This window comes from Schistocerca serialis, chromosome 8 (genome assembly GCF_023864345.2).
Source record: "Schistocerca serialis cubense isolate TAMUIC-IGC-003099 chromosome 8, iqSchSeri2.2, whole genome shotgun sequence".
Classification (NCBI taxonomy): domain Eukaryota; kingdom Metazoa; phylum Arthropoda; class Insecta; order Orthoptera; family Acrididae; genus Schistocerca; species Schistocerca serialis.
The window spans coordinates 430,587,007-430,612,518 of NC_064645.1; the positions used below are offsets into that span (position 1 = coordinate 430,587,007).

At 41.2% G+C, this 25,512-nt stretch overlaps 1 protein-coding gene across 1 annotated transcript in view; it reads right to left on the bottom strand.

Annotated features, from left to right (window-relative positions):
- Positions 1-24,118, bottom strand: part of LOC126417051 (gamma-aminobutyric acid type B receptor subunit 2) — a 430,259-nt gene extending 406,141 nt beyond the window's left edge. Inside the window, exons 1-3 of the mRNA XM_050084943.1 lie at positions 24,089-24,118; positions 23,717-23,767; positions 23,353-23,496 (exon numbers count right to left, since the gene is read on the bottom strand). Coding sequence (XP_049940900.1) covers positions 23,353-23,496; positions 23,717-23,767; positions 24,089-24,118 — 225 coding nt within the window. The remainder of the gene's footprint in view (positions 1-23,352; positions 23,497-23,716; positions 23,768-24,088) is intronic.
- Positions 24,119-25,512: the final 1,394 nt, after the last annotated feature.

Here is a 25,512-nt window from a genome sequence, read left to right on the forward strand (position 1 = left end):
ACACAAAAGTGAAATGCTTTGTGTATAGATATCGTAGTTATTACGCTTATTGTTGTGATGAAGAAAGTACTGTACTGTAACATATTGTTGTGCTACGGAAAACCCTGTCTCATTGTAGCTATACTACAAAAGTTACTACTAAAACCTGTTTTACTTTCCCGAATAAAACAGAAAACTGTGCAGATATAAAACAGAAACACTGCAAAAGCAACATTGTAAATTGTCACTCATTAGTAGCGTCATGATAAAACCGTGTAGTTGTCACTTAAACTAACCACTGTGTCGTCTGGTATCTCACAGAAAGTACATTAAACCCAGAATGTATTTTCAAGTAAACCAAAATGTTGCATGAAAATCTCATTAGCAGTGCCAGTATATGTTCTAAGTATGTGAGCCTTATAGTCGTTACGTAATCGTGCAACTAACAAGCAAGAATGTACAAATACAACACTGTGTCGTCTGTTCACTATAACAATGCAATCATAATTTCTGTTTAAAAATGTTCCCTAGGTTCTAGACTGGATATTTAACTTCAAACATTGTTGCATATTAACAGTTTCTAAAGTCTGACAAAGCATACTAGAAATGTGAAGTGAAAAGTTATATGGCAAAGACAAAGTTAAAAAGCAGATTATCTTTCAATAAACGGTTTTACACGTGAGATCTGGTGTAAACCTTTACTCTTCATAGTACTCAGAGTTTGAACTTGAATGCAATTGTCATGCGGTATACGTCGGTAAAGAATACTGGAATTTTTCTCAAGGTTAGCGTCTATGTTATTTTTCTCTGAGCCAGCCGGCGCACGTGAGTGCCTGCGGCGCGAGTCATTGTCTGTCTCTTTGTTGGCGCGCGTTGTTATTGGGATTAGGAGACCTAACTTCTACAAATTCACGTTGTCGAAAGAGCACTGCTCTGTTTGAATCCCGCCAGTTCTGATGCAATTCAGGTCTCTCGTTACGAATATATCGTCTGTCGTCATGTCGGTAGATTCCGTAGTTTCTTCCTTGTCCGTCACGTGGTGGAGAGTTTCTCCCTGAATCGTAACTGTGCGCCGAACTGTTGCGTCTGAAGTTATTCTGCCTCCCTTGATAATAATTGTTTTGGTTCCCATATTGTCCGTTTCTAAGGTAATCTCTGTCATATTCACTACTTCGGAAATGCGATCTTTCTCTGTAACTATTATTACTCTGCCAGTGGTTGTCATACGGGTGGTGTCTATTTTGGTCACGATTTGTGTTGTGAGAATAGCCTTGTTGTGTCAAGTTATTACTTCTTTCATCGCGGAATTGCTACGGATGTGACCTGTAATTGTTGTGTTCCTGGTTTCGCGTTCCGCGATTGTCAGTGTCAATTTCTAATTCTTGTAAGAGTCCCTGAAATGCTTCAATGTCGTCTTTGCAACGTCCTGCCAAAATAATATGTCGTAAATGTTCAGGCAGTTTGATTAAGCAAATGCGGATGAGTTCTGAGGGGCTGTAAGGGTTTGAAAGATACTGATTCTTATGCAACATGTCTTCAAAATATTTCATAAGACTGGAAAATTCAGATTGTTCGAAACGTTTCATCATTATGATGCTATGTTTTACTCGGTCTTGTGTGGCTTGAGACCAATATGCTGAGAGGAAGGCATGGTAAAAGTCTCCTTCACTGTGGCAATCGTGAATGACTGATCGCATTCTTACAGCTGGTTCACTCTCTAAGTAGCCACACATAAATTCTAATCTGTGCTCTAATGACCAGTTGGGAGGAAAACAATGAGAGAATTGATGGAGCCACGCTTGTGGATGAATGTCGTTGCCAGAATTGTTAAATGCTTTGAATTTACGTGTAGTAATGAACAGCTTATAGTCAAAATCATCGTGTCGGCGAGTAGCATATCGGTCATTGTTACGTCGTGTCGGCGGTTCCATTTCAAAATTCGGCGCACCTTGCCAATTTCTTTCATAACTTCCGAAATGCGCTGTGTTATTATTTTGTGGCTGTTCCATATTTCTATGTCTCTCTTCCCGTATTGGAGCGCGAGTGTCCTCTGAAATACGTAATTCTTGTATTACCTGTGTCAGCTGATCTTGTACTTCCCGGATTTCTCTTTGGTGTTGCGTATTAATTTGATTCAGATTTTGTTTCAGTTTCCTAATTTGTTCGCACTCTTCTGTGTCATTAAAGACTATCGGTTTGTGTCATTCAGATTATCATCTACCTTCGTAGATAAATTAGTGAACTGATCCGAAAGTTCGGCTACTTTCTCCGATAGTGTACTTATTTCCTCAGTGTGTTTTTCTGAACCAAGTTTCAGAGTATCTACTGTGTCCTTTAAGTTTTCCTGAGTTTTTGCAAGTTGCGTAACCGAATCGGTAGATGCAACTGAGTCAAATTTAGCTTGCAAGGTCTCATGATTTTCATGAACAATAATTTGCAATTCTTTTATGGCTCCTTCGTGATTCTGTAATGCATTTTCATGCCGCGAAAAAATAGGTTGGAAATGCTAACAAATTTGTGTTTTTACATCATTACAGACTTTTTGACATTTCGATTCAATGTTATGTAACTCAGTAGTTAAATCTTCACGTGTTTGTTCAAGCGTATGTTCCACTGAGTCTAACTTTTGAAGCTTTTCTTCCATTGCGTCTAACTTTTGAAGATTTTGTTCCATTGTGTCTAACTGTTGCTGTGTTTGTCTCTGGTGTTGTTCCATTGTGTCTATCTTTTGAAGCTTTTGTCCCATTTGTCTCTGATTTTGTTCCATTTGTTGCATTAATTGTAATAACAATGCACTGGTGTCTGAAACATGTTCCTCAGTGCTTTTCGGCAACGCATTTGAACCGGCAATATTCGCAGTTTGAATAGCAGAAAATGTGTCTTGACTTATTTGAGAAAACGGTGAGAACCCAAAACCTGAGTCTACAGTATTTGCAAAATTGTGTCCTGTCATTCCCGATTCCTGAGGCGAGCTGTTGCCGACCGATCGATCGATAATGCGTCCCTCTTCACTAATTGTTTCACTGTCCACGCCATTGTTTGCCGCCCGCTGCATTTCCCTATGCACAGTTACCAAATTACTACTTTGAATGTCTGTTAATTCATTACTCTGCGGCGCTAACACACTGCTTTCGTCTTCACTGTCATTTCTCAGTTTACTTTGGAGCCTAGTATTACGTTTTTCACACGCCATTATTGTCACAATATTTCAGACGACAACACAGAAAAGCACAATTTGAAGAGCAAAAATAAGAGAACACATTAACATAGCACTGAAAAAATATCTAGTTAATTGCACGCGCTGCTGAGAAATACTTGGTGTAAAACTGCATGCATGCTACAACTGTTTTACTGTACCACAATGAAAGACTGCAACTACAAAGGAGATTCTCTCTACAATTACGCGCTAGCAATAAACAAAGGCTACACTAATCACACAAACTACAAGAAAAAAAATCAGAAGACTCCAGTGAGGTATCCTAGGCCAAGGGTCGACATATGAAACGTCCCCTTTGAACAATTATACATGACTGTGCTTAAACTGACACACAATATTTTGTTGGCGCAACGCAATCTGACTTTCAAAATTCCCTACAAAAGAATGGCCCTGACTAACATTAAACTATACCTTTCACAAATCACTTACCTCACAAAAATCTTCGCTGCTCAAGCTACTGCAATACAGCGAGCGCCACTACTGCCAGCTAAATAAAAGATTCAAATTATTGAAGGCACTAACTACTGATAGGGATAGTTAGCAAATGAAAGATATTAATAGAGAACAAACAATGTATTTACCTTGATATCATCATATATAAATATAGCAGTTCATGACAAATTTCAAAACTCCGCCATCTCTCTCCCCACATCCACCACTGCTGGCGGCTCACCTCCAACTGCGCAACGCTACGCGCTGTTCACATCCAGCTGCCTAGCACTACAATGGCGAGTATTACAACAATGCAAAGCAGCCACAGACTGCACACAGCACAGCCAGTGATTTTCATACAGAGGTGGCGTTACCAATAAAAAAACCTAAACAGCCTAACAGCCTACTTACAATATATGGTGTGGTTGCACATTGAGATTGTCGCTGCAGGTTTCACTAATTTTGTTTCTCTCCTCCGAGCATTTACACTGAAATGACAAAAGTCATGAGATAGCTCCTAATTCCGTGTCGGACCTCCTTTTGCCTCATGTATTGCAGTAACTCGAAGTGGCATGGACTCAACAAGTCGTTGGAAATCTCCTGCAGAAATATTGAACAATGCTGATTTATAGCCGTTCATAATTGCTTTCGTGTTGCCGGTGCAGGATTTTGGCACGGATTGACCTCTCGCTTATGTCCCATAAATGTGGGATGGGCGGTCTGCGTGGCCAAACAATTCGCTCCAACGGTCCAGAATGTTCTTCAAACAATCGCAAACAATTGTGGCCCAGTGACATCTTTTGGAACGTGAAGTCCATGAATGGTTGCAAATGGTTTCCAAGGAGCCGAACATAAACATTTCCAGTGAATGGTCGGATCAGTTGCATCAGAGGACCCAGTCTGTTCCATGTAAACACAGCTCACACCATTATGGAGCCACCACCACCATGCACAGTGCCTTGCTGACAACTTGGATCCGTGGCTTCGAGGGGTCTGCGCCACACACGAACCCTGCCATCAGCTCTTACCAACTGAAACTGGGACTCATCTGATCAGGCCATGGTTCTCCAGTTGTCTATGGTCCAACCGACATGGTCACGAGCCCAGGAGAGGAGCTGCAGGTGATGTCGTGCTGCCATACCCCATTAACCCATTATCTCGCCGCACTAGTTTCACGGATACGTTCGTTGAACGCCCCGCATTTCTTCCTGTGGTTATTTCAAGCAGTATTGGTCGACTGTTAGCACCGACAACTCTACGACAACGCTGCTGCTCTCTGTCGTTAAGAGCATTACCCGTGGTGGGAGGTAATCCCTGAAATTCGGTATTCTCGGCACACTCTTGACATTGTGGATCTCGGAATACTGAATTCACTGACGATTTCCGAAACGGAAGGCTACAGGCGTCTATCGATCAAAGTATATTAATGCCCGTCTTTCGGCCATAATCACGTCGGACACCTTTTCATATCAATCACAGTACAGATGATAGCTCCGCCCCTGCACTGCCCTTTATACCTTATGTACGAGATTTTAGAGGCAACTCTATATGTGCATGTCCCCGTACCATGACTTTCATCACCTCAGTGTAGTCCACACTTGCTACTGTGAATGCTTTGCTTTCAGTACGAATTAGTTATTTAGTGCTATCTTGAAATAATATTGTATTAATAATCAATGTGACCCCACCATTCGAATACAAATTTGTGTGACTGGATAAACATATTGTCATGATTAACCCATTTTTGTAGGCTACATTATCATCCTAGAGGATTATTTCTTAATGTGTTTCCTTTAATTATAGTTATCCATTTATTATGTATTTAATTATTTCCATAATATCTCTGCTAGTCCATATTCTTTGTAAGTGATCCATCTTTCTATAAGCACTAAGTGACACGTACACTGAGCAGCTTTCGATTAAGTGAGCGTCCTAAAAACCTTAGGCCGCAAACTTGCCCACTGTTCCCAGAAAGAAATTTTCAGTCTGCAGCGGAGTGTGCGCTGATACGAAAGTTCCTGGCAGATGTCGGACCGAGACTCGAAATCGGGACCTTTGCCCTTCACGGGCAAGGGTTCTTCCTACTTTTTTCTTTTTTTTCAATTTTATTCGGTATTGTTCGTTGCGTTTGGTCGGGCGGACGTCAGAAGACATCCGTTGAAGTTGATCATTGATTCCTTTACTCAGTTTTTTTATTACAGAGGACGAGCAGCCCTCTGACCGAACACGCTGAACTACCGTGCCGGCATCCAACTGAGCTACCCAGGCACGGCTCACGACCCGTCCTCACAGCTTTCATTCCGCCAGTACCTCGTCTCCTACTTTCCAAACCTACCTTGGAAGTTAGGAGACGAGGTACTGACGGAATTAAAGCTGTGAGGATGGGTCGTGAGTCGTACTTGGGTAGCTCAGTTGGAAGAGACCTCCCATGCGAAAGGCAAAGGTCCCGAGTCCGAGTCTCGGTCCGGCACACAGTTTTAATCTGCCAGGAAGTTTCCCACTGTTGGTTAGACAGCAACTAGCTGATAATGGATGGGGATTCATCTAATTTTATTGCTGCTAAACCTGCAGTGAAACTGAAGGGCTCTCTCAGGTGATGGGGTTTACCAGTACAATGTATTATGAATGAATGAAAGGTTAAGTGGATTAGTATTTAATTTTGGATGCTTAGACCTTAAATTGTATTAACATGTTACCAAAAATTTTATTTCTGTAACAGTTGCATGATAACTCTAACAATCTTCTAAAAACGACCTTGTGCTAACGGCCACTCTTTGAAATCAGATGTCAAACACCATTAGGAGATGAGATCACACTGCATGCTCGTTAGGATTACCATGGGTCAGGGAGGCACAAGAACAGCGTTAACCTTACGAGTGACAGAGAATTTGCTTCGTATAATTCTGTTGTCGCAATGTTCCACATAAACGTCTCACAAATGAGCGTTGACTTCTCAGCAGTTTTCCTTATATCCACTGGTTCTTTGTCAGTCCTTTGTATCTGAAACTAAACGTCTGGTACCCATTTCGGACAAAGTATCCCATTGATTTTCTGGAGCCGTCGAAAGGTATCAGAAACATATGAAATGTAAACACGACCAAATGACACCACAAAATAAGACAAATAAAAGGGATCTCATACTTCTGCCATCAGTCCGTCAAATAACTTTCGTTAAGGTCTCTTCACTTTCGTCAGTGCGTAGTCACTTCCGATACTTCACATGCTAATGTAGGTTGAGACCTTCTAAAGTTCTCACAGACACTAAATAATGATTCGGCAGCCAATGTAACAATGCTTGCGTTAGTAAGGTTTCTAGTTTATCTTTTGGTATTCAATGAAAGTGATGTAAGCTCGATTTTTATTCCATGTGTCATGCTTCATATTCATATACTGAACATTTTTCAAACAGAAATCCTCAGTTGTCGATATGCTACGCCACAGAGATTCTGACTACAACCAAAGTGATCTTTGGTGATCAGTAGCTTTGTCGTTGCCAGTAGCATTCTGCGAGAAGTAAGTGTAGGAGTCTGGCGTTGGTCACACTACTGAGCGATCTGGAAGCAGCCAGCACAGCAGAGAGATACAAACACAGAAGATGTTGAATTTTGAAAAAAATGATTCAATGAAGACTGATTTGAGAACTCTGAAGATTTTCAGGTAACGTTGCGGCTGCATTGCTTGCTCACGCGTAATTTGTGACGAGTTTGTGAAAGGTCAGTTTTCGGTGATTTTCTCTTTATAGAAAAGTGTCATCTAAGAGTATTCGTTGATATGTCTTGCGCTTGGTGTTGTAGACCCCCAACCCTCTGTTATTCTATTAACTAATGGTGTTTTAATAAGAAGTAATATTTGTAGAGATGGTTGTAACTGTCAAGGAATGAGTTTCATTATTCGTAATACAGTTTGGAGTCCTAGTCACTTCTGCATCATTTAGTAAATGAAATATCTTCCACCACCTCCACACGAAAATTTTGTGCTGTAGTTTTGTGTCGCCACATTGTACTTCGTGGGATACAGTGACTAAAGCCAAAGCTTAATGTGCTTAGAATATTTGCAATCCACTGTACAAGGGTTTCTTTTCTTTAGCTGCTTTGCTGCTGCGCAGCATTTTTATTTTCACCACTTTTCAGCAATACCGGGGTTCCTTTGCCAGAGGTAAGCCATGAAAATTTGTTAGCGTCAGTTTAGAATCACAGGCAGGACACCACAAGATGATTTACAGTTCAGTATTGCATTTGAAAATTATTATCAGGTTCAGTTTAGGTATAGTTCAGCGCTAACCTCATTTCTTATGCAGAAAGTGTCATTCCTATATGGCAATGTTACATTTGCAGTGTGTGTCGTTTAATGTTTAAAATTTTATTTAGTCAATTAGCATACATAAATTTACAGGGCATTTTCACAAAAGGACTTTGGACAGTTATTATTTCAAAATTAACTTTTGTAGTTTTATGTAGAACTTTTATTCTGTTGGCTTTGTGTGTTGGATCTGCAGAGATACGTAGTGACGTCACGCATTGTAGCGCTATTTACTACATTGCACAATAAATAATTTCACAGTATGGCTTCTTTAAGGTATAGTTGGCGTTACCTAAAAGTTAATTCAGATACAGTTTCAGATAGTTTAGGCGATTCTTTTTTTATCAGTCAGCGTTTATGCAATCCTACACGTTGCATTGTTCAGGTTCACGTTCAACAAAGACATAAACGAAAGTCTGAGAGTAGGAAACCAGTTTAGTCTAGTTCAGTTTTACATAACAATAAACCCTAACAGTTACCCGTTCACCAAACTCGTTTGTGAGAACTACGATTTCGTGATAGTAATGATACATGAAGTCACCACATATACCATATTTTATTCATATTTTTTGTTACTTCATGATTATTATTTCGATGGGCTGTGGACAAATAGCAATCGACGTTCCTTTATTTGACTTCTATTTTTCCAGCCTCGGATTACGCTAATGGTATCGTAAGCCATTTCTACTTTTATAAACTAAACATCAGATGATCAGTCTAAAAAGAAGGAATAATGGGCGCAGTAAAATATATACAAGGAAACAAAATTTCAAATTCTGTACATAATCACATTAACTTGAAAACTATATAACGTGTCAGAATGCAACTGAGAAGGCTAGGAATAGGCATGAGGCTTGTTGTGATGTCTGTCGAGTCAATATTCTGCGTACTTAGACAAGTTACTATATAATATATTCAAGTGCGCGTAGTTGTGTAAGGAAGTTAGTTTGATATTGTAATTGGTTGTCGTAGTATTTTAGTATCCCCCTCTGTCTTTCATTTTAAACAGATCATTTGACGACGATTTGCTAAAATTATACCCCGGTTCAGGTTATGATACTGTTTGTGTGACCTGAAGCATGAAAAATAAATTCCTTTATCAGACGGGTATTGCGTTACCCTTAGGCAGTATGCCGAGGCTGTAGAAATAACCATCAGTGTACTACTTGCTCATGGATGAAATTCGAATAAAACTTTTTGTTGAAGAGGGAGTCCACAATCACCAAATTCGCTTTGGGACTCCCTCAAAGGCATTTACGCAGAATGTTGTGACTAATTATATTCTTACTAATATTTGCTTAGCTAGCTGCGAAGAGGAAGAACAAGCATATTTGTTTTATGTATTGAGTTTACTAGCTGAAAATGCCCCTGTCGGAGCACAAAAAAGGTGAATATGATCCTCTTTAAACGACTCTGACAAGTTGGGAAGCAGCTGCGTGAAACCTCATTCCGCCTTCCTCACTAAAAGTTTTACCAGGCCGACGAATTCGCACTCTTTTAACACAACGTTCTACATCCTTTTATACAGACTCTCTTTGTAGCTAAGCCATCATACTCAGCATTTCCCTCAAACTGCCGCTGTCTATAATGTCTCTCTTTCACTGTCACCTTCTTCTCCCATGGACTGACAGTGTAAGTCAGTGACACTGTCTCCTCTCTCACTTACACGTCTCCTTTTGTCTTTCTTTACCACTGCCACTGTCTTCAACACACCTTGGCAGCTCAAATATTCTGAAGGGCCCTAGCTTATTTTCCGCCCCCCCCCCTCCCCCAATACAAACGCGTTTAAAATTTCAGTTCAGAATACGCCCTCCCGTTATGTCTTAAAGTTCAGTGGTCCTAGCCCCCAAGCCTGTGTATGGTCTCCGCTCATCTGTGTTTTTCATTTACACAATCTCCTTTCTCTTCCACCTGACTATCTCTCTGCTATTCTGTATCAACATAAAAAAGCACGAATAAGAAACTTCCTGGCCGATTAAAACTGTGTGCCGGAGCGAGACTCGAAATCGGAACCTTTGCCTTTCGCGGGCAAGTGCTCTACGAACTGAGCTACCCAAGCACAACTCACGCCCCCTCCTCACAGCTTTACTTCCGCCAGTACCTCGTCTCCTACTCTGCTGCAGAGTGAAAATCTCATTCTAAACACGAATAAGTTCGCAAGCCAAAATTTTTGGTGAGCGAGAAGGAATGAGACAGCTAGTTTCCCACTTTTCTGTCAGTCTTTTAAGGAGGAACACACTCGGATTTTTTTTTCCTCTGATGGGATCATTTCTGCGTGGTTCCGGTTCTTTCTCTGTCGCAGCGGGGTCTGATGATTATGCTGGGTGTTCGCAATTCATGTTACATATTTCTAGATGTTGCAGAGGGCACTTAGATCAAATCTTCCATACAAACGCATATTCGGTAACGTCATCCAACACGACGCTACAGAGCGTCAAGGTTATAGGTGCCGGCGCCCGTAATGTATGTACGAGGGATATCCACAAAGTACATTACGTTTTGGAATTAAAAATAAATTAACTATTGGAAATTTTTTTATTACATACAGATGAAAGCCACAATTAAATACTACTTTTCTACATAGTTGCCATTCAAATTAAGGCACTTATCGTAGCGATGGACGAGCTTGGAAATTCCTTCGTCGTAAAATTCGGCCGGCTGCGCCTTCAACCACGTGGTTACCTCTTTTGGGACAGAAAAGGTGTGATTTTTGTGGATTTCCTGGAAAGAGGCACTACAATAAACTCTCAAAGGTATTGCCAAACTCTGCACATCCTCAGAAGAGCAATACAAAACAAGCGCAGGGGAAAGTTGGGCTCAAAGATCTTGCTGATTCACGACAACGCCCGGGCCCACACGGCAAATGCCACTCGTGAAGTTCTCGAATCTTTGAAGTGGGAGTTGTTTCCTCATCCGCCGTACAGTCCCGACCTGGCACCGAGCGACTTCCACTTATTCCCAGCAATGAAGAAGTGGTTGGCTATGCAGCGTTTTGATGACGACGCACAGTTTCAAGAAGAGGTAACCACGTGGTTGAAGGCGCAGGCGGCCGAATTTTACGACGAAGGAATTTCCAAGCTCGTCCATCGCTACGATAAGTGCCTTAATTTAAATGGCAACTATGTAGAAAAGTAGTATTTAAGTGTGGCTTTCATCTGTATATAATAAAAAAATTTCCAATACTTTATTTATTTTTAATTCCAAAACGTAATGTACTTTGTGGATAGCCCTAGTGTATACAGGTGATTCCGTGATGTTATAGACTTTCAGGGATGGTGGAGCAGGACAAATGTATCAATTTCAGGTAACGTCCGTGTACCGCAAACGAAGGGGTAGGAAGATATAATCGAAAATCATTCTAATATCTCTTACAATGGAATACCTGTACTGGTGCCGTTGTTGCTAGGATTGTAGGGTAGGCAACATTCACAGGTGTTAGTTTTTAAACGTGGGCTCTAAAATGCGTAACTTCAGTGCTACGAGCACTTGTTCAATAGAGGGGATGTGTTTCACACAAGTGCTCACAGCTCCTTTATGCATTCTAGAGACCATGTCTACCAGATACTTTTTCTTGTCTTGATCTATACTGCACCCTTTGAAAGTTGCATTATCCCACATTGTTAGAACAACAGTACCGGTACATGTATTCCACTGTCAGCAGTATCAGATTTCGACTCGTTCGTTTCCGGTACAGAGACCCTTCCCTCAAACTGATACATTTATCCGTCTCCGCCATCCTTGAAAGTTTGTAACATCATCACGGAATCACTCTATAGATACATACATTAACAGGCACCGGCGCCTATAGCTTTGATGCTCTGTAACGTCGTTGGATGATGTTTATGGACATGAATTCCCATGTAACAGTTGATCTACTATGTCATCTCTACAACCTACAGAATTGTGTAACATGAATTGTGAAACACGCCGTATAAAACGAATTACGTGGGCGACTAAAGTTTTAACAGTTTATTCATTTATTTCGAAATATTTATGTACTTTGACCCATATGAACAATAAATACGTATGCGTAATGTAAATTAAACGCAAAATCGTTTGTTTTACATTTATTCTGTATACTTTTCACGCAGTTCGGCCCGACTTATGATTTGTATCTCAAAAGATCAGAAACGTTGTTAGAAAATTTTGCTGAATTTGCACTCTTTAGAGTTTTACATTTTTTTTGCAGTAATTTTAAGTTCTTTTCAGACATGTTGAGACAATTTTCAGCGCACTTTTTCTCACTGCAGAACCACTTTGCGCTTATTTGTGTAGGCGTGAAGAGTCCGTTACACTGAGACAGCGCGACATAAAGTTATATTGCTGAAACATTGCTCACTAAAAACGTAGTTTGGTGACCTCAAAAGTCTTGTTATGAGTCTAGAACACTTGCCATGCACTACATGCAACTACATTTACGCCGCAAAACGGATATTACGCGCATGTTTTACATGCATAAGTTCTGACTTCTGGATCTCGGTATCGGACAATGATCACGTAAAAATTTTTAAGATTCCCCACGTACAAAATCGTAAGAGTATGTGGCAAAACGTTCGACGATATGCCATGAACAGAGGTTACAGGGTTGGGCATCCCAACAACAGGCACTTTTCGTATCCGAAAATTACGGCTTTTCGGGTGTATGTTGATAATGGATTAAGATTTACAAAAACGGCGTTTATAGATGAATGTCTAATGAACGTACAGAAAATTTTTTAGCCATTTGCTATGTAGATTGTGACCCACGGAGCAAAAACGTCTAAAAAAGGGTTTTTGTGGTTTTCTGTATAAGCACGATAACCTAATCTCTGGATGTCGGTAACGGATAAAGATTAGAGAAAAGTGTCGATGATCCCAGAGACTCTCATTTAAAGAAGGTGACTTAAATTTTCGACTGTCTGCCATGAAAGGAAATTATAGAAGTGGCCACCCCATAATTGGTAATTCTCGCACCAAAAATCGTGGGTTGTCTGGATTTCCTCAGGAACCGCTCATTAACAAATGATTCTCTTACAAGCCGCCTGGATATCACCGTAGCCCGCACCTAGTGCAAAAGAACCAGCCGATTTACGCAGTTTGCCTGGGCTGAAGGAGGTGTGTTTAATTTTTGACCGTATACTGTAGAACATCAACAACATGCCCATTCTTCCGATAGGCCAAGGGCTATCCCAAATACTTGGTCCCTTATCTCTGTGTTCAGTAGAACCATATTCGCGCGCAGCAGTTTTGGATCGTATCAGTACCGTGCACGGTCCGATTTCAATAAGTGCTTACATAAACTGTTTCATACGGTATCGATAAACTGTTCGTAGCCGATGTCTTTGTCAAAGCGGGCTGGAGGTCAACATTTCCATAAGGCTTCGACTCTTCTAGTAGGAGCGTTATTGAGATACTGGCTTCTGGTCTGCTTTATCGAAGCCATCGACTAAGACCTGTTTATGGGCTGAGACTAATCAGGGTAGGAAATACGCAGCTTACGTGAGTTTTGATTGAAATAAGCTTTATAGTCGACAAGCTTCTGTTCCACCAATTACTAGTCGTGCTGACGGTTCTGATAAATTAAATTATTATGACAGTGCACTAACATAACTTTCAACGAAAGTGGAAACTAGCTACAGATATCGGCGACTGCTAGAGCCCCATTACTATGTGTCATTTGTGTATTTGGCGTAGGTTGATGAGCAGAAACTCCTGGTTCGTAGTTCATGGTGCACAGCCACATTTACAGGTTCTCTTTGTAACGGCTCCCTGGGGCAACGAAAGCTGATTTTCAAAATTTCATATAGTTATTAATCGAATTAAAAAAATTGTAATGCAGTCATAATCTCCACATTTAGAAGCATAATCCTGTGTCAGAAATGTAACACTGTATTACATGTGTTACATTTAGAATTTGTATACATGTCTTTAGACAGAGGAGCCCACGGAGCTGCGTAATTCACGGCGTGCAAATTACCCAGACTATATTTTTCCTCTATTCCAACAAATATTACACACAAGTTAAAGCCTTTACGAAACTTTTTCTCGCTGAACCGCCCACAAACCGCTACAGAGAAAAAAATCTTACTGATACATTTCCGCTGTCCGTGCAGTAGAACTTCCGCATCACGCATGACGTTTTAATTTATTACCAACTCTATTCGCGACACGTTTTCCAGAGACTGTCAACATATAACACTGAATGTACCTCAAATGTGCATGATATGTACGACACGTAATTTAGGAGATATGACGTCATAAACTGAGATACATGAAAAACTAGCTTCTGTTTAAAACGGAGCACAAATAGCCCTAGACTACTATTCATGCAGTGTTTTACAGTGAGAGCGATTTGCAAGAAACTTTAAATGTATTTCAGACGTTTACCAAACTTCTTCTCGGATACATTCGTAAGATCTAACACAAACTCACTCTCCGTCCGAACAGGCCTCGGAGGACCTAGGTTACAGTCCAAATAAAATGGACAAATTGTTATTACCTACCGTACCGACCGACCACCGTGTCATCATCAGCCTATAGGCATCACGGGATGCGGATAGGGAGGGACTTGTGGTCAGCTCACCGCTCTACTGGCCGTTGTCACATTTCGAGACCGTAGCCGCTACTTATCAGTCAAGTAACTCCTCAGTTATGTAGGTTGCAGTAGGTACTGGGAGATGAAGAAACTTGCACAGGATAGAGTAACATGGAGAGATGCATCAAACCAGTCTCAGGATTGAAGACCACGCAGCAGCAGCAACTCCTCAACTGGCCTCACAAAGGCTGAGTGCGTGCGGGTTGCAAACAGCGCTTGGCAGACCTGGACGGACATCCATCCAATTGCTAGCCAAGTCCGACAGCGCTTAACTTTGGCGTTCCAGCTGGAAACGGTGCTACCACTGCGGCAAGGCCAAAAACAAGTTGCAACCAAACCGTATGGCCATATTTTCAGGAAGCATTCCTCACACCTAGAGGAAACAGATGTTTTACATGGACATGGGTCTGGAAATGGTCATTTCCATGTTAGAGCGTAGTAGACTCTGTAAGTCTCCAGCACATTCATCATGGGAAACACATAGGGAAAATGTATCAGTATGGTATGAAACGCTCTCCTAAAGGAACAGGAGGCCTTTTGAAGCAATTCTTCGTCGTCTTAGGGAGCATTGAACTATTACTACTAGCGACTGAAGGAGATTTAGAAAGGCGAAAATCCGAGGGTTAACGCAAGACGATTAACTATAACAAGTAATGTTGAGCACATGGCTGTCTCGAAACTGCTACGTGAAGAGCCAGCTGCATACGTATCATGTACTGAGTGCAGGCATTATCAGGTGATTTTCCTGGACGTTTTCACTTCTGCAAAAGGTTCAGTCAACAATTTGTCAATCCTCGCTTTGGTGCAAATGTGCTTCCCACCGATTATGCTTCGTTTCAACGAGATCACACTGTAAATTTTCACAATCATCATGTGTAGGCAGTCGAGAATCCTCACGAAGTCGTGCAATCACGTCATCAACAAAGATTTTTTGTCAATTATTGGACCGCGATTGTTGGTTACTGTTTGACAGGCCCCCACGTTCCTCCATCCAGGCCAAACATTCTCTTAGAGCAGGGATTCCCAACTCTTTCAGCTGGCGGACCCTTCTTCAGTCGAAAATCCATGGCGGACCCCTAGTCAGTCAAGAGCACAGTAACTTTAAATTTCAGAGCGAAACCCATGGGAACTGAAAGCTTCTTAATGCAAGTATCATGTTCCCAATGACCCCCCCCCCCTTCCCCCCTCCAGGTATCAATAGTCTTTGGTTTAGAGATAAATGAAAACAACTCGAAATTAACGATCTAGTTTAAATTCCCACTGTATCCAGATACTTACTAGTGGATTTACTCCCTTCGTTCAACACACTATAGCCTGATTAAAATTACTTGGTAATTGACATTTCACACGTTGGAGCTGCCTTCCTCCAAGAGCAATCAACATCACATCCTAACTGTTCGCTGTTGTCAAGCTGCCGCTTATGGTCTGTTCACTTCCACTGTTTGGCTACTGTTGTGTAAGAAGCATGCATATTTCGTAACAGTCGTGTGCGTGTGTCTGTGGTTTTTAGTGAAATCCGAAGAAAAATGTTCAAATGTATGTAAAGTCTATGGGATTTAACTGCTGAGGGCATCAGTCCCAAGGCAGCTGTCAGTCCATAGCTGGCAGCTAGCAGACGGCATTGCAACAGTGTACTGTCAGTTGGTAGCTGGCAACTGGCAGCCAGCGTGGCAACAGTTTAGCCACAGCTGACGAACTTCAACTACTACTTGGACACTATATCGTGGCAGTCAGCCTCGACTGTAAACAAATTAGGAAAACAAACAAGCAGACTCTCTTATTTCTATATAAGAAGACAAAGCATTTCACAGAACGTAAGACTTTTTTTCTCAGAGGAAACAGTTCTGGCAGAGGAGGTTTACCTTTTACAAGGTGGCACATGAAAAGTCCTCATTTGTTTACGCTCGCAACCAGTTGCCACAATATAGTGTCAGAGTAATAGCAAGTAATTGTAATTGAAGTATAGGCAGGCCACATTTTTAACTGAGAGGACGGAATATATTATAAAGAAAAGAAATTAGCTTTAGAGATCATTTTAATTTTCGTAACAAAAATATCAATGCCAACGTAATTAAATTAATAATTATTTTGTAAATGATAGACTGCAACTCCTTGAGAAGAGGAAAACGCTCGACCTCCCCCTCCTCGACACTCTCTGCCCAAAAATTGATTTTCCTCGGGAATGCTCGAACTATGTCGATAGCAGTGACCTTTGTTTCACTTTGCCCTTGGAGTGAAATATTCATTTCGTTCATTTTGGAGAAAATATCTGACAAATAGGCAAGTATACACTGCCAATTTTCGTCATTAATAAGGTCTGCTAATTTGGTGTTATACTCCAAGAGGAAAGCTAAGACTTCCAATCTTAATTCGTACAACCGAGAGTGTGCATTCCTACGTTAGAGCCACCTCACTTCTGTATGGAGAAGCAGGGAAAGATGAAGGCTTCCCATATCGTCATACAGTATTGTGCAAAGTCTTGACTTCAATGGCCTTGATTTTATGTAGTTAATGATTTGAATGGATTCGTCTAAAACTTTCAACGAAACAGGCATTTGTTTCGTAACTAAAGAGTGTCTGTGAAGAGCACAATGACTACTGCTGCAGTTCTTGGCGTTTTGTTTTATTTTCGTTATTGCTCCGACTGTAGGACCTGTCATAGCTTTTGCACCATCTGTGCACACATCTATGCAATTAGACCGTGAAACATCGTTAGTCCTTAAAAAATCGTCCAATAGACGGAGTATTTCAGCACCTGTTGTGTTGGCAGGTAGTGGTCTGCACAAGAAGAGGTCCTCCTCAAAACATCCAGAATATTCATAACGGACAAAAGCCAATAAAATCGCTAATCCTGCAACATCAGTGGATTCATCTATCTACAGAGAAAATGAATTGTGTTGGATGCGAGAAACAAGAGTGTCTTTCACATCATTTGACATGTCAGCAATGCGTCTCTTGACAGTATTGTTTGACAATGGCACCGAAGATACAAGCTTTACTGCCTTTTCGTCTAGCATGCGCGAAGCAATATCATTAACACACGGCTTTATGAGATTTTCTGCAATGGTATGAGCTCTGCCTGTTTTGCCACTCGATAAATAACCAAGAAAGAAGCTTTTAATGAATTTTCATTAACTGTTTTTGCATGAGTTTTCATGCAATGCTGAGAAGCAGCTAGTTCAGCACTCTTCCTTTTGAAAAAATCGATGTCTTTAGCCTTGAAATCCGGGTGAGTACCTTCAAAATGACGGCGCAATATAACTGGAACCATTGAACTGTTCGGAAGGACTCGCGCACAAATTACACACTGAGATTTACCCTCCTTTGTCTCCATAAAGCCCATTTCTAAATAGCTTTCGTTGTACTTACTCTTCTTGGTTATTCCACTTCCACAGGATATTGCAACCAATGGAGTACTTGCAGCGTTTTCACATAATAAATCCGGATGTGGAGCTTCTTGTGATTGTTCTTCTTTTGGTCGTCCTCCCTCCGCATCATTTCAACTGGAAACTTCCCTCGTTGTGAAAGCGATAGAGAAACAGCACCCTTCTTCAATGATCCTGCCTTCAACCACCGATCCATGTTAGAAGAAATAAACTGGTGAAAAATCGACTTATGAAATAGGTAGCGCACTGACAAAGCAGGTTTAACATTTAATGACGCCTGGGGCCGCATACGTGCCAGCGAGCGTTGTGATTGGTCGACAAAGCTCGCTCCGCGCATGCGTAAAAGGTTTCAGCACATCTAGCGCCGTGAGCCGGCGCACAAACGACTCCCGTATTGTTGCGAAATAGTCGATCAGAGAAGCCGCATCCTCCGGCACTAAACTGTGTATGCGTTCTCACCTACGAACCACAAAGGCTGCTTGTGAATGCGACCTGAAGTAAAAGTACACATGTTTTTCACACGAAAAAAATTAGTGATGAATTTGATTTTCACATTTTATTCAATAATTTTACTCATTATTATACACGATTTGGTGAAAGGTGGCCGCGGACCCCCTAGAAAGAGCCGGCGGACCCCTAAGGGGTCCGCGGACCACACGATGGGAAGCCCTGTCTTAGAGAATACTCCACCTCTTCGCTAGAAAAGGTGCCTCTATTAGAGCGACAGAACATGCACTTCATCCTCGATGGATCCCTCCTCACTTCAGTGGTAATGGTCGTAGCTTGCTAAATAACGGATTCCGTGACTGATGGATAAGTAGAGGTGAACCATCTCATTCACCTGCAAGCTCCCCGATCTAAACTTATACACTTTCATTTGTGAGGTCATTTGAAAGGTCTTTGTGTATAGGTCCCCGGTACAAGGTGTAAATTTCATTCAGAAAAGTGTTTCATAGTGTGTTGATAGGTTCTTTTCCTATGTCTTTCCCATGATTAATGTGTAGAAGAGTTGTAGAAACCGTGCTCTAACACGGAAATAAAGCGTCTCAGGTTCCATGTCCATACAACATAGGTATTTTCTTCTTCCCCGTGTGATGAATGTTCCCTGAAAGGTTGGTCATACCCTTCTGTTACACCATGTGTTTCACATATTAAATCGTGTGTATAACAATTAGAAGTTTGAAGCTGTTTTATACAGGATATTACGATTTTTTTTAAGAATCTGGGATTTCCTCATGTAACTCTAAGGCCTCGAATCTAAGCTGTTAACTCCAGCGTCTTCGGGTAATCCGTAGAGAAGCCTTGAATTATACTCCTACTTCTCTGGCTAATAGGTATAATAAATACTCAGTGGCTTGCAGAACCAGCCCTTTTTCCCTTCAGATAAAGTCGCGGCCTCTGTGGAGGGCGTCGTTTCAAAATGTATTCAATGCAGCCGAGGTCAAAATTCAGTTTGATGTTTTTTCACCCCACTTCTGGTATGCTCTTTAACTCCGTTGAGATAGATCGGGTATCCTTTGCCACTGTAATTTATTGCTGAAAAACATGAATCGGGTAAAATCGTATCACGATTTTCACAGCAAACCACCGTGGAATACATGGCTGAGGGTACGTCCCATTGTACCAGTTACTAGGGTTTATTCCTATTCCATTCACGTATGGAGCGAGCGAAGAATGACTGAATGCCTCAGTGCGCGCAGTAATTATTCTAATCTTATCCACACGATTCCTATTTGAGCGGTACGTAGGGGGTTGCAGTATATTCCTAGAGTAATCATTTAAAGTCGATTCTTGAAACTTAGTTAATAGACGTTCTCGGAATAGTTTACGTCTGTCTTCAAGAGTCTTCCAGTTCAAAATGTATTACGTTCAAAACATATTTCCAGTCTGCGTTAGTAGCCCGCTCTTTTGTTGGCTGTTCCTACTGTTTTGGTCTTGCACCTTAGTGTGTTGTTGATTGCATGACTGCTCATTCGGTCACCGCGGCGGATGAGAAGTGGGGGTTGGGGGCCGTTTGCCAGCATGGGAGCGATCGAAAGGAAGTAGAATGAGAATTAGAGCTGTGAAAATTAAAGAACAGCGTGAGAAGGAAGCTCAGTAACTAATAACACGTGGTGTACTTTGCGAATGATCCATTTTCAGTCAAATTTCTAATTTCGGCACAGAGATGTGTTATTAGAGTGGAAAAGATTGCATAACTGCATGTTTTAATGCTGTGATTGAGCGTATTGTGTGTAGTTATGACTTGAGAAGACTTATTTCGCTTCAACCGAGATCCACATTTAAGTAATGTTTTGCCCCCTTGTAATTACAAAGAAGGTAGAGTCAAGTGTGCAAGCATCCCAGTACTCTATCTGGCGGAAGCAAAAAATAAAAGAGTACGGAGCACCGAAGAAAGTGGAGCACGATTGCTAACTCATGTATATAATGAAAGTTATATCTCCCGAATCATGAAAAGCTGCGAAGCGCAAACGAAATTCCATAGTTCTATCTTATGAGATAGGTTACAGTGTTGTTTGTAATACTGTTTCTAAAGTGTTAAGCCGTTACGTTGTTTTTGAAACGTCATCATCATTCTGCAGCAAAGAGCTGAGTAGCTCATTATTCTTAAACAATAAGAGTTTGGCACCTGATCCTTCTCTTTCACGAGGAAGAGGGATTAAGTGCAAGATTGTAACACATCGCGCATTTTGTTCAGTGTATTGGTTCAAAATGTTTCAAGTGTACTTTAAACATTAAAATGACGCCTTCATTCATTCGTAAATGATTTCAGTCATGACTAATCCTGGAACATAATCTAAATATTTAGGTCCTGCCGTTGAGAATTTTGACCTATCTCGTTTAGTTACGAAGCTAACGTTTTACCGCTTCCTGTAAAATTATAATATTATGATCCGTGCAGTACGATTTGAAACTACGCTCCTGAGATATTGATTGAGGTTTTTTTTTAGCACGTCTAGTTCCGTAGGAACAAATTGAGGAGCAAATCTCCAAGGTAACGAAGCATGTCAGTACCATAACAGATAAAGTAAAATGTTTATGAACCCAAAAAAGACAAGCCATAAGTTTATGTAAATGTTATCAATAATATAATACAGGATTCAGCTTAATTTTTCAAGGAACTCCTCGACCGAAGAAAGGGAGTGACCCCTGAGGAAATTCTTCAGTTTCGGCTCGAAAGCGCCTGGATTACTGCTGAGATTTTTGAATTCTTGTGGTAGCTTGTTGGAAATGGATGCAGCAGTATACCGCACATCTTCCTGCACAAAAGTCAAGGTAGTGCGATGTAAATGCAGACTGGATTTCTGCCTAGCATTAACTTAGTGAAAGCTGCTAATTCTCGGGAATAAGCCGATAATATTAACAAGAAACGACAGTAAAGAATATATACATTGAGAAGCCAATGGCAGAATACCCTGACTAATGAAGAGGGGTCGACAAGAGGTTTGCAAACTTACATCACTCATTGCCCGAACAGCCCGTTTCTAAGCAAAAAATATCCTTTTAGAACGGGAAGAGCTACCCCAAGATATAATACCATACGTCATAAATGAATGAAACTAAGCAAAGTAGACTACTTTTCGTGTCGAACTATCACTTACTTCGAATACCGTTTATCAATCTGAACGCCTAGAAATTTGAACTTTACGGTTTCACTAATCAAATGCCCATTCTGTGAAATCAAAATTTTGTTGAATAGTGTGTTAGAAAATGTAAAAACTGAGTCTTACTGTGATTTGCATTAGTTTATTTTCTAGAAGCCATGAACTTATGTCATGAACTGCACTATTTGAAACAGGTGCCAACGTTGCACACATCCTATACTACCAAGCTACGGACATCAGCAAACAGGAATATTTTAGAATCACCTGTAATACTAGAGGACATATCATTCATACAAATAAGAGACAGGTGTCGCTCCTGCACTGACCCCTGCCCCCCCCCCCCCTCATTTAACCGTGCCCCACTCAGACCCCAAATGATAACCATTTTCAATACGGTGAATAATGACTTTTGCTGTCAGTAGTTACAGTAAGAGGTGAACCAGTCATGAGCTACTCCACATATTCCATAATAATCCATCTTCTGGAGCAGTATTTTATGTTTACATAATCAAACGCCTTAGTTAACTCAAAAACGGTGCCTAGCGCTCGAACCTTTTGCAGACGTGCCATTTCTCCCGATTTAAGCGGGAGAATCCCGATTTTCCCTTCTTCCTCCCGATCTCCCGATTGTGAAGACCGATCACCCGATTTTCAGAGCAGTACAATACTTTCCTTACTATTTGAAAATCCTGCGCCTTCGATGTATTGATGGATGACAAGGTATGGCTTCTACTTGACTATGTTAATTAATATTCTGACTAGCGAACGTGAACACTTAGATACAGAAGTTGATATTCTCCTCTCTCAGTTCTGTAACTTTCAGCTGGAAGAGACCAACTTGGCAGCAGAGAGAATTGATGTTCATTGGGCGTTGGTAGGTCATATGAAATCGGCTGATGGGGTTCTTCAGTATGATAAACTGGCAAAGGTGATGTTGGCTATTATGTCAATTCCACATAGTAATGCGGAATGTGAGAGAATTTTTAACACAGTTACAAAGAGCAAAACTCAGTTCAGGTCCAAGCTTCCAGAAACGTCTTTGGATTTTTAATTTTAAAATCAGTTCATAAAGGCAAGTGCTTTGAGCAGAAATTTGGTCCAGGGTTTTTGAAGAAGGCTAAGTCAGCTACGGGTGTGCTGAATAAATAACTACCGTAATCGGACAAATTCAGACGGATAAACTTTTCAGATTATTCGCTAAGCCTAACATGTACATCCTGCATAAAGTTGATTTAAATTTGGGAGAGATGTGTTACGGATATAAGATGCCAAGCAGATATGGGCTGCATTATGAAATGAAAGTGTGTGATCATTTAACAGTGATTCATTCATGCAAAAATTGTGCTAATGTCAAAATAGAAGTCTAATAGACGTTAATTTGTTTTCTCGGATCGTAATTTCGTAGTTCTCTTGAGACTGCTGCACTTGAATGTGTGTGAATCCAAAGAAGCCTGCAGAGCTCATCATTCATGTTGTTCAGCATGTCGAATGATAAACTACACAGTCCGAAGACTCAGGTATGCCCATTATTTATATTTACATGTAAATAATAAAGAAAATGTAATTGAATTTTTACAGGTATTGAATTATTGCTACTTTAATCTTCAGGGAAGTGTTGTAATTCACAATAGTACACCGCTAAATTTCTCCTGATTTTTCACTTTTGAAAGTTGGCATATCTGCTATTGCTTAATCCATCCAGTACCTCACACAGAAAAGTGAATATAGCATTTTCAGTTGTTAAGCCACTTGTAAAACAGACCTCTGTATTTGGTGGCAAATTCTGTTGTTGGATAGCAATTCGAAAGCCGTGCGGCATTGAGACTGGACATATGCGCAGACATCAGTCGCTTACCGTACCTGGACGATGTTCCAGTAGGGCACGACCTTGGCGAGGCTCTCGGTGACGTCAGAGCAGGCGGAGCCCAGCAGCATGACGGTGCGAGTCGAGTTCTGCGTGTACAGGGCGTGGAAGAACGCGTCCACGCCTACGCCGGGATCACACTGTAACACGAAACACAAAGAGGCGACGCTGAACAACCATCTGTTCTAATTATCGGCTACATGGCGTCATACAGCTTGTGGCGTTGCTAAATTACACTCTTGTACCCGAAAATTGCAGCGTCAGGCAGCATAGAGATTTCGAGCGTGAAATTGTCAGGATGGATCGTTAACGCCAAAATTTGTCAATGATTCCATTGCCAACGACACTAATCACCTGCACGTGTGTACAGGACATGACTAGCTTCAGTGTAAATAGCGTCTGATGAGAAATCTAGCTGCAGCACCTTTTCAGAAATGTGCCGATAATAGCAGTACCATTGGTTAAATGACAACACAACACCCAGTCCCTGAGAGGAGAAAATCTCTGACCAGACGGGAATCGAACCCGGGTACGTAGGACGGCAATCTGTCACGCTGACCACTCATCTGTCGTGGCGGACATTGGTTTCATAACGTTACGTATATGGAAAAAGATAAATAAAACCTTAGTTATGATAGGAATATGAAGTTGTAGAATGAAGCATTTACCCAGAATTCATTCTAATTTGTAAACATTAAAAGCTTAATTTTCTCAGAATTTGAAAAGTGTCACCTCCCTTGCTCTTTTTATGTCTGATGTCATCTATCTCGGGGATAGTCAGTCGTTTTTACCCACTGGCCACTTTTTTATCTCCACAGTATGGTGATTTAAAAGGTAGGGAGGTAAGTTTACTTTATGAAATGTATAAAGTAAAGTTACTACAAGTTAAATCATATAATAATTACAGTTATGTACCAAATAAATTTTACAATAAACCTAATGTAAATGACTTTAAAACTAGTACTGCCTATCGGCCACCATGAAATCTGAGACGACGACTGTTGGGTTGTAGGGACGAGACTGACTATCACTGATCTACATGATACGTCGTGAGTAGCATCGTGTCCTGTCAAACAATACCTAGGCGGTAACAATATGAACCAAGCACCTTGCCGTTGGTGGGGAGGCTTGCGTGCCTCAGCGATACAGATGGCCGTACCGTAGGTGCAAGCACAACGCAGGGGTATCTGTTGAGAGGCCACACGTGTGGTTACTGAAGAGGGGCAGCAGCCTTTTCAGTAGTTGCAGGGGCAACAGTCTGGATGATTGACTGACCTGGCCTTGCAACATTAACCAAAGCGGCCTTGCTGTGCTGGTACTGCGAACGGCTGAAAGCAAGGGGAAACTACGGCCGCAATTTTTCCCGTGGTCATGCAGCTTTACTGTATGGATAAATGATGATGGCGTCCTCTTGGGTAAAATATTCCGAAGGTAAAATAGTCCCCCATTCGGATCTCCGGGCGGGGACTACACAAGAGGACGTCGTTATCAGGAAAAAGGAAACTGGCGTTCTACGGATCGGAGCGTGGAATGTCAGATCCCTTAACCGGGCAGGTAGATTAGAAAATTTGAAAAGGGAAATGGATAGGTTAAAGTTAGATATAGTGGGAATTGTTCGGTGGCAGGAGGAACAAGACTTTTGGTCAGGTGAATACAGAGTTATACACACAAAATCAAATAAGGGTAAAGCAGGAGTAGGTTTAATAATGAATAGGAAAATAGGAATGCGGGTAAACTACTACAAACAGCATAATGAACGCATTGTTGTTGCCATGATAGACACGAAACCCACGCCTACTACAGTAGTACAAGTTTACATGCCAGCTAGCTCAGCAGATGATGAAGAAATTGAAGAAATGTATGATGAGATAAAAGAAATTATTCAGTTAGTGAAGGGAGACAAAAATTTAATAGTCATGGGTGATTGGAATTCGAGAGTAGGAAAAGGGAGAGAAGGAAACATAGTAGGTGAATATGGATTGGGGCTAAGAAATGAAAGAGGAAGCCGCCTGATAGAGTTTTGCACAGAGCATAAGTTAATCATAGCTGACACTTGGTTCAAGAATCATGACAGAAGGTTGTCGGGTGATGCTGAGGGAATTAGATTAGGAAATGAGACACTTAAAGTAGTAAAGGAGTTTTGCTATTTGTGGAGC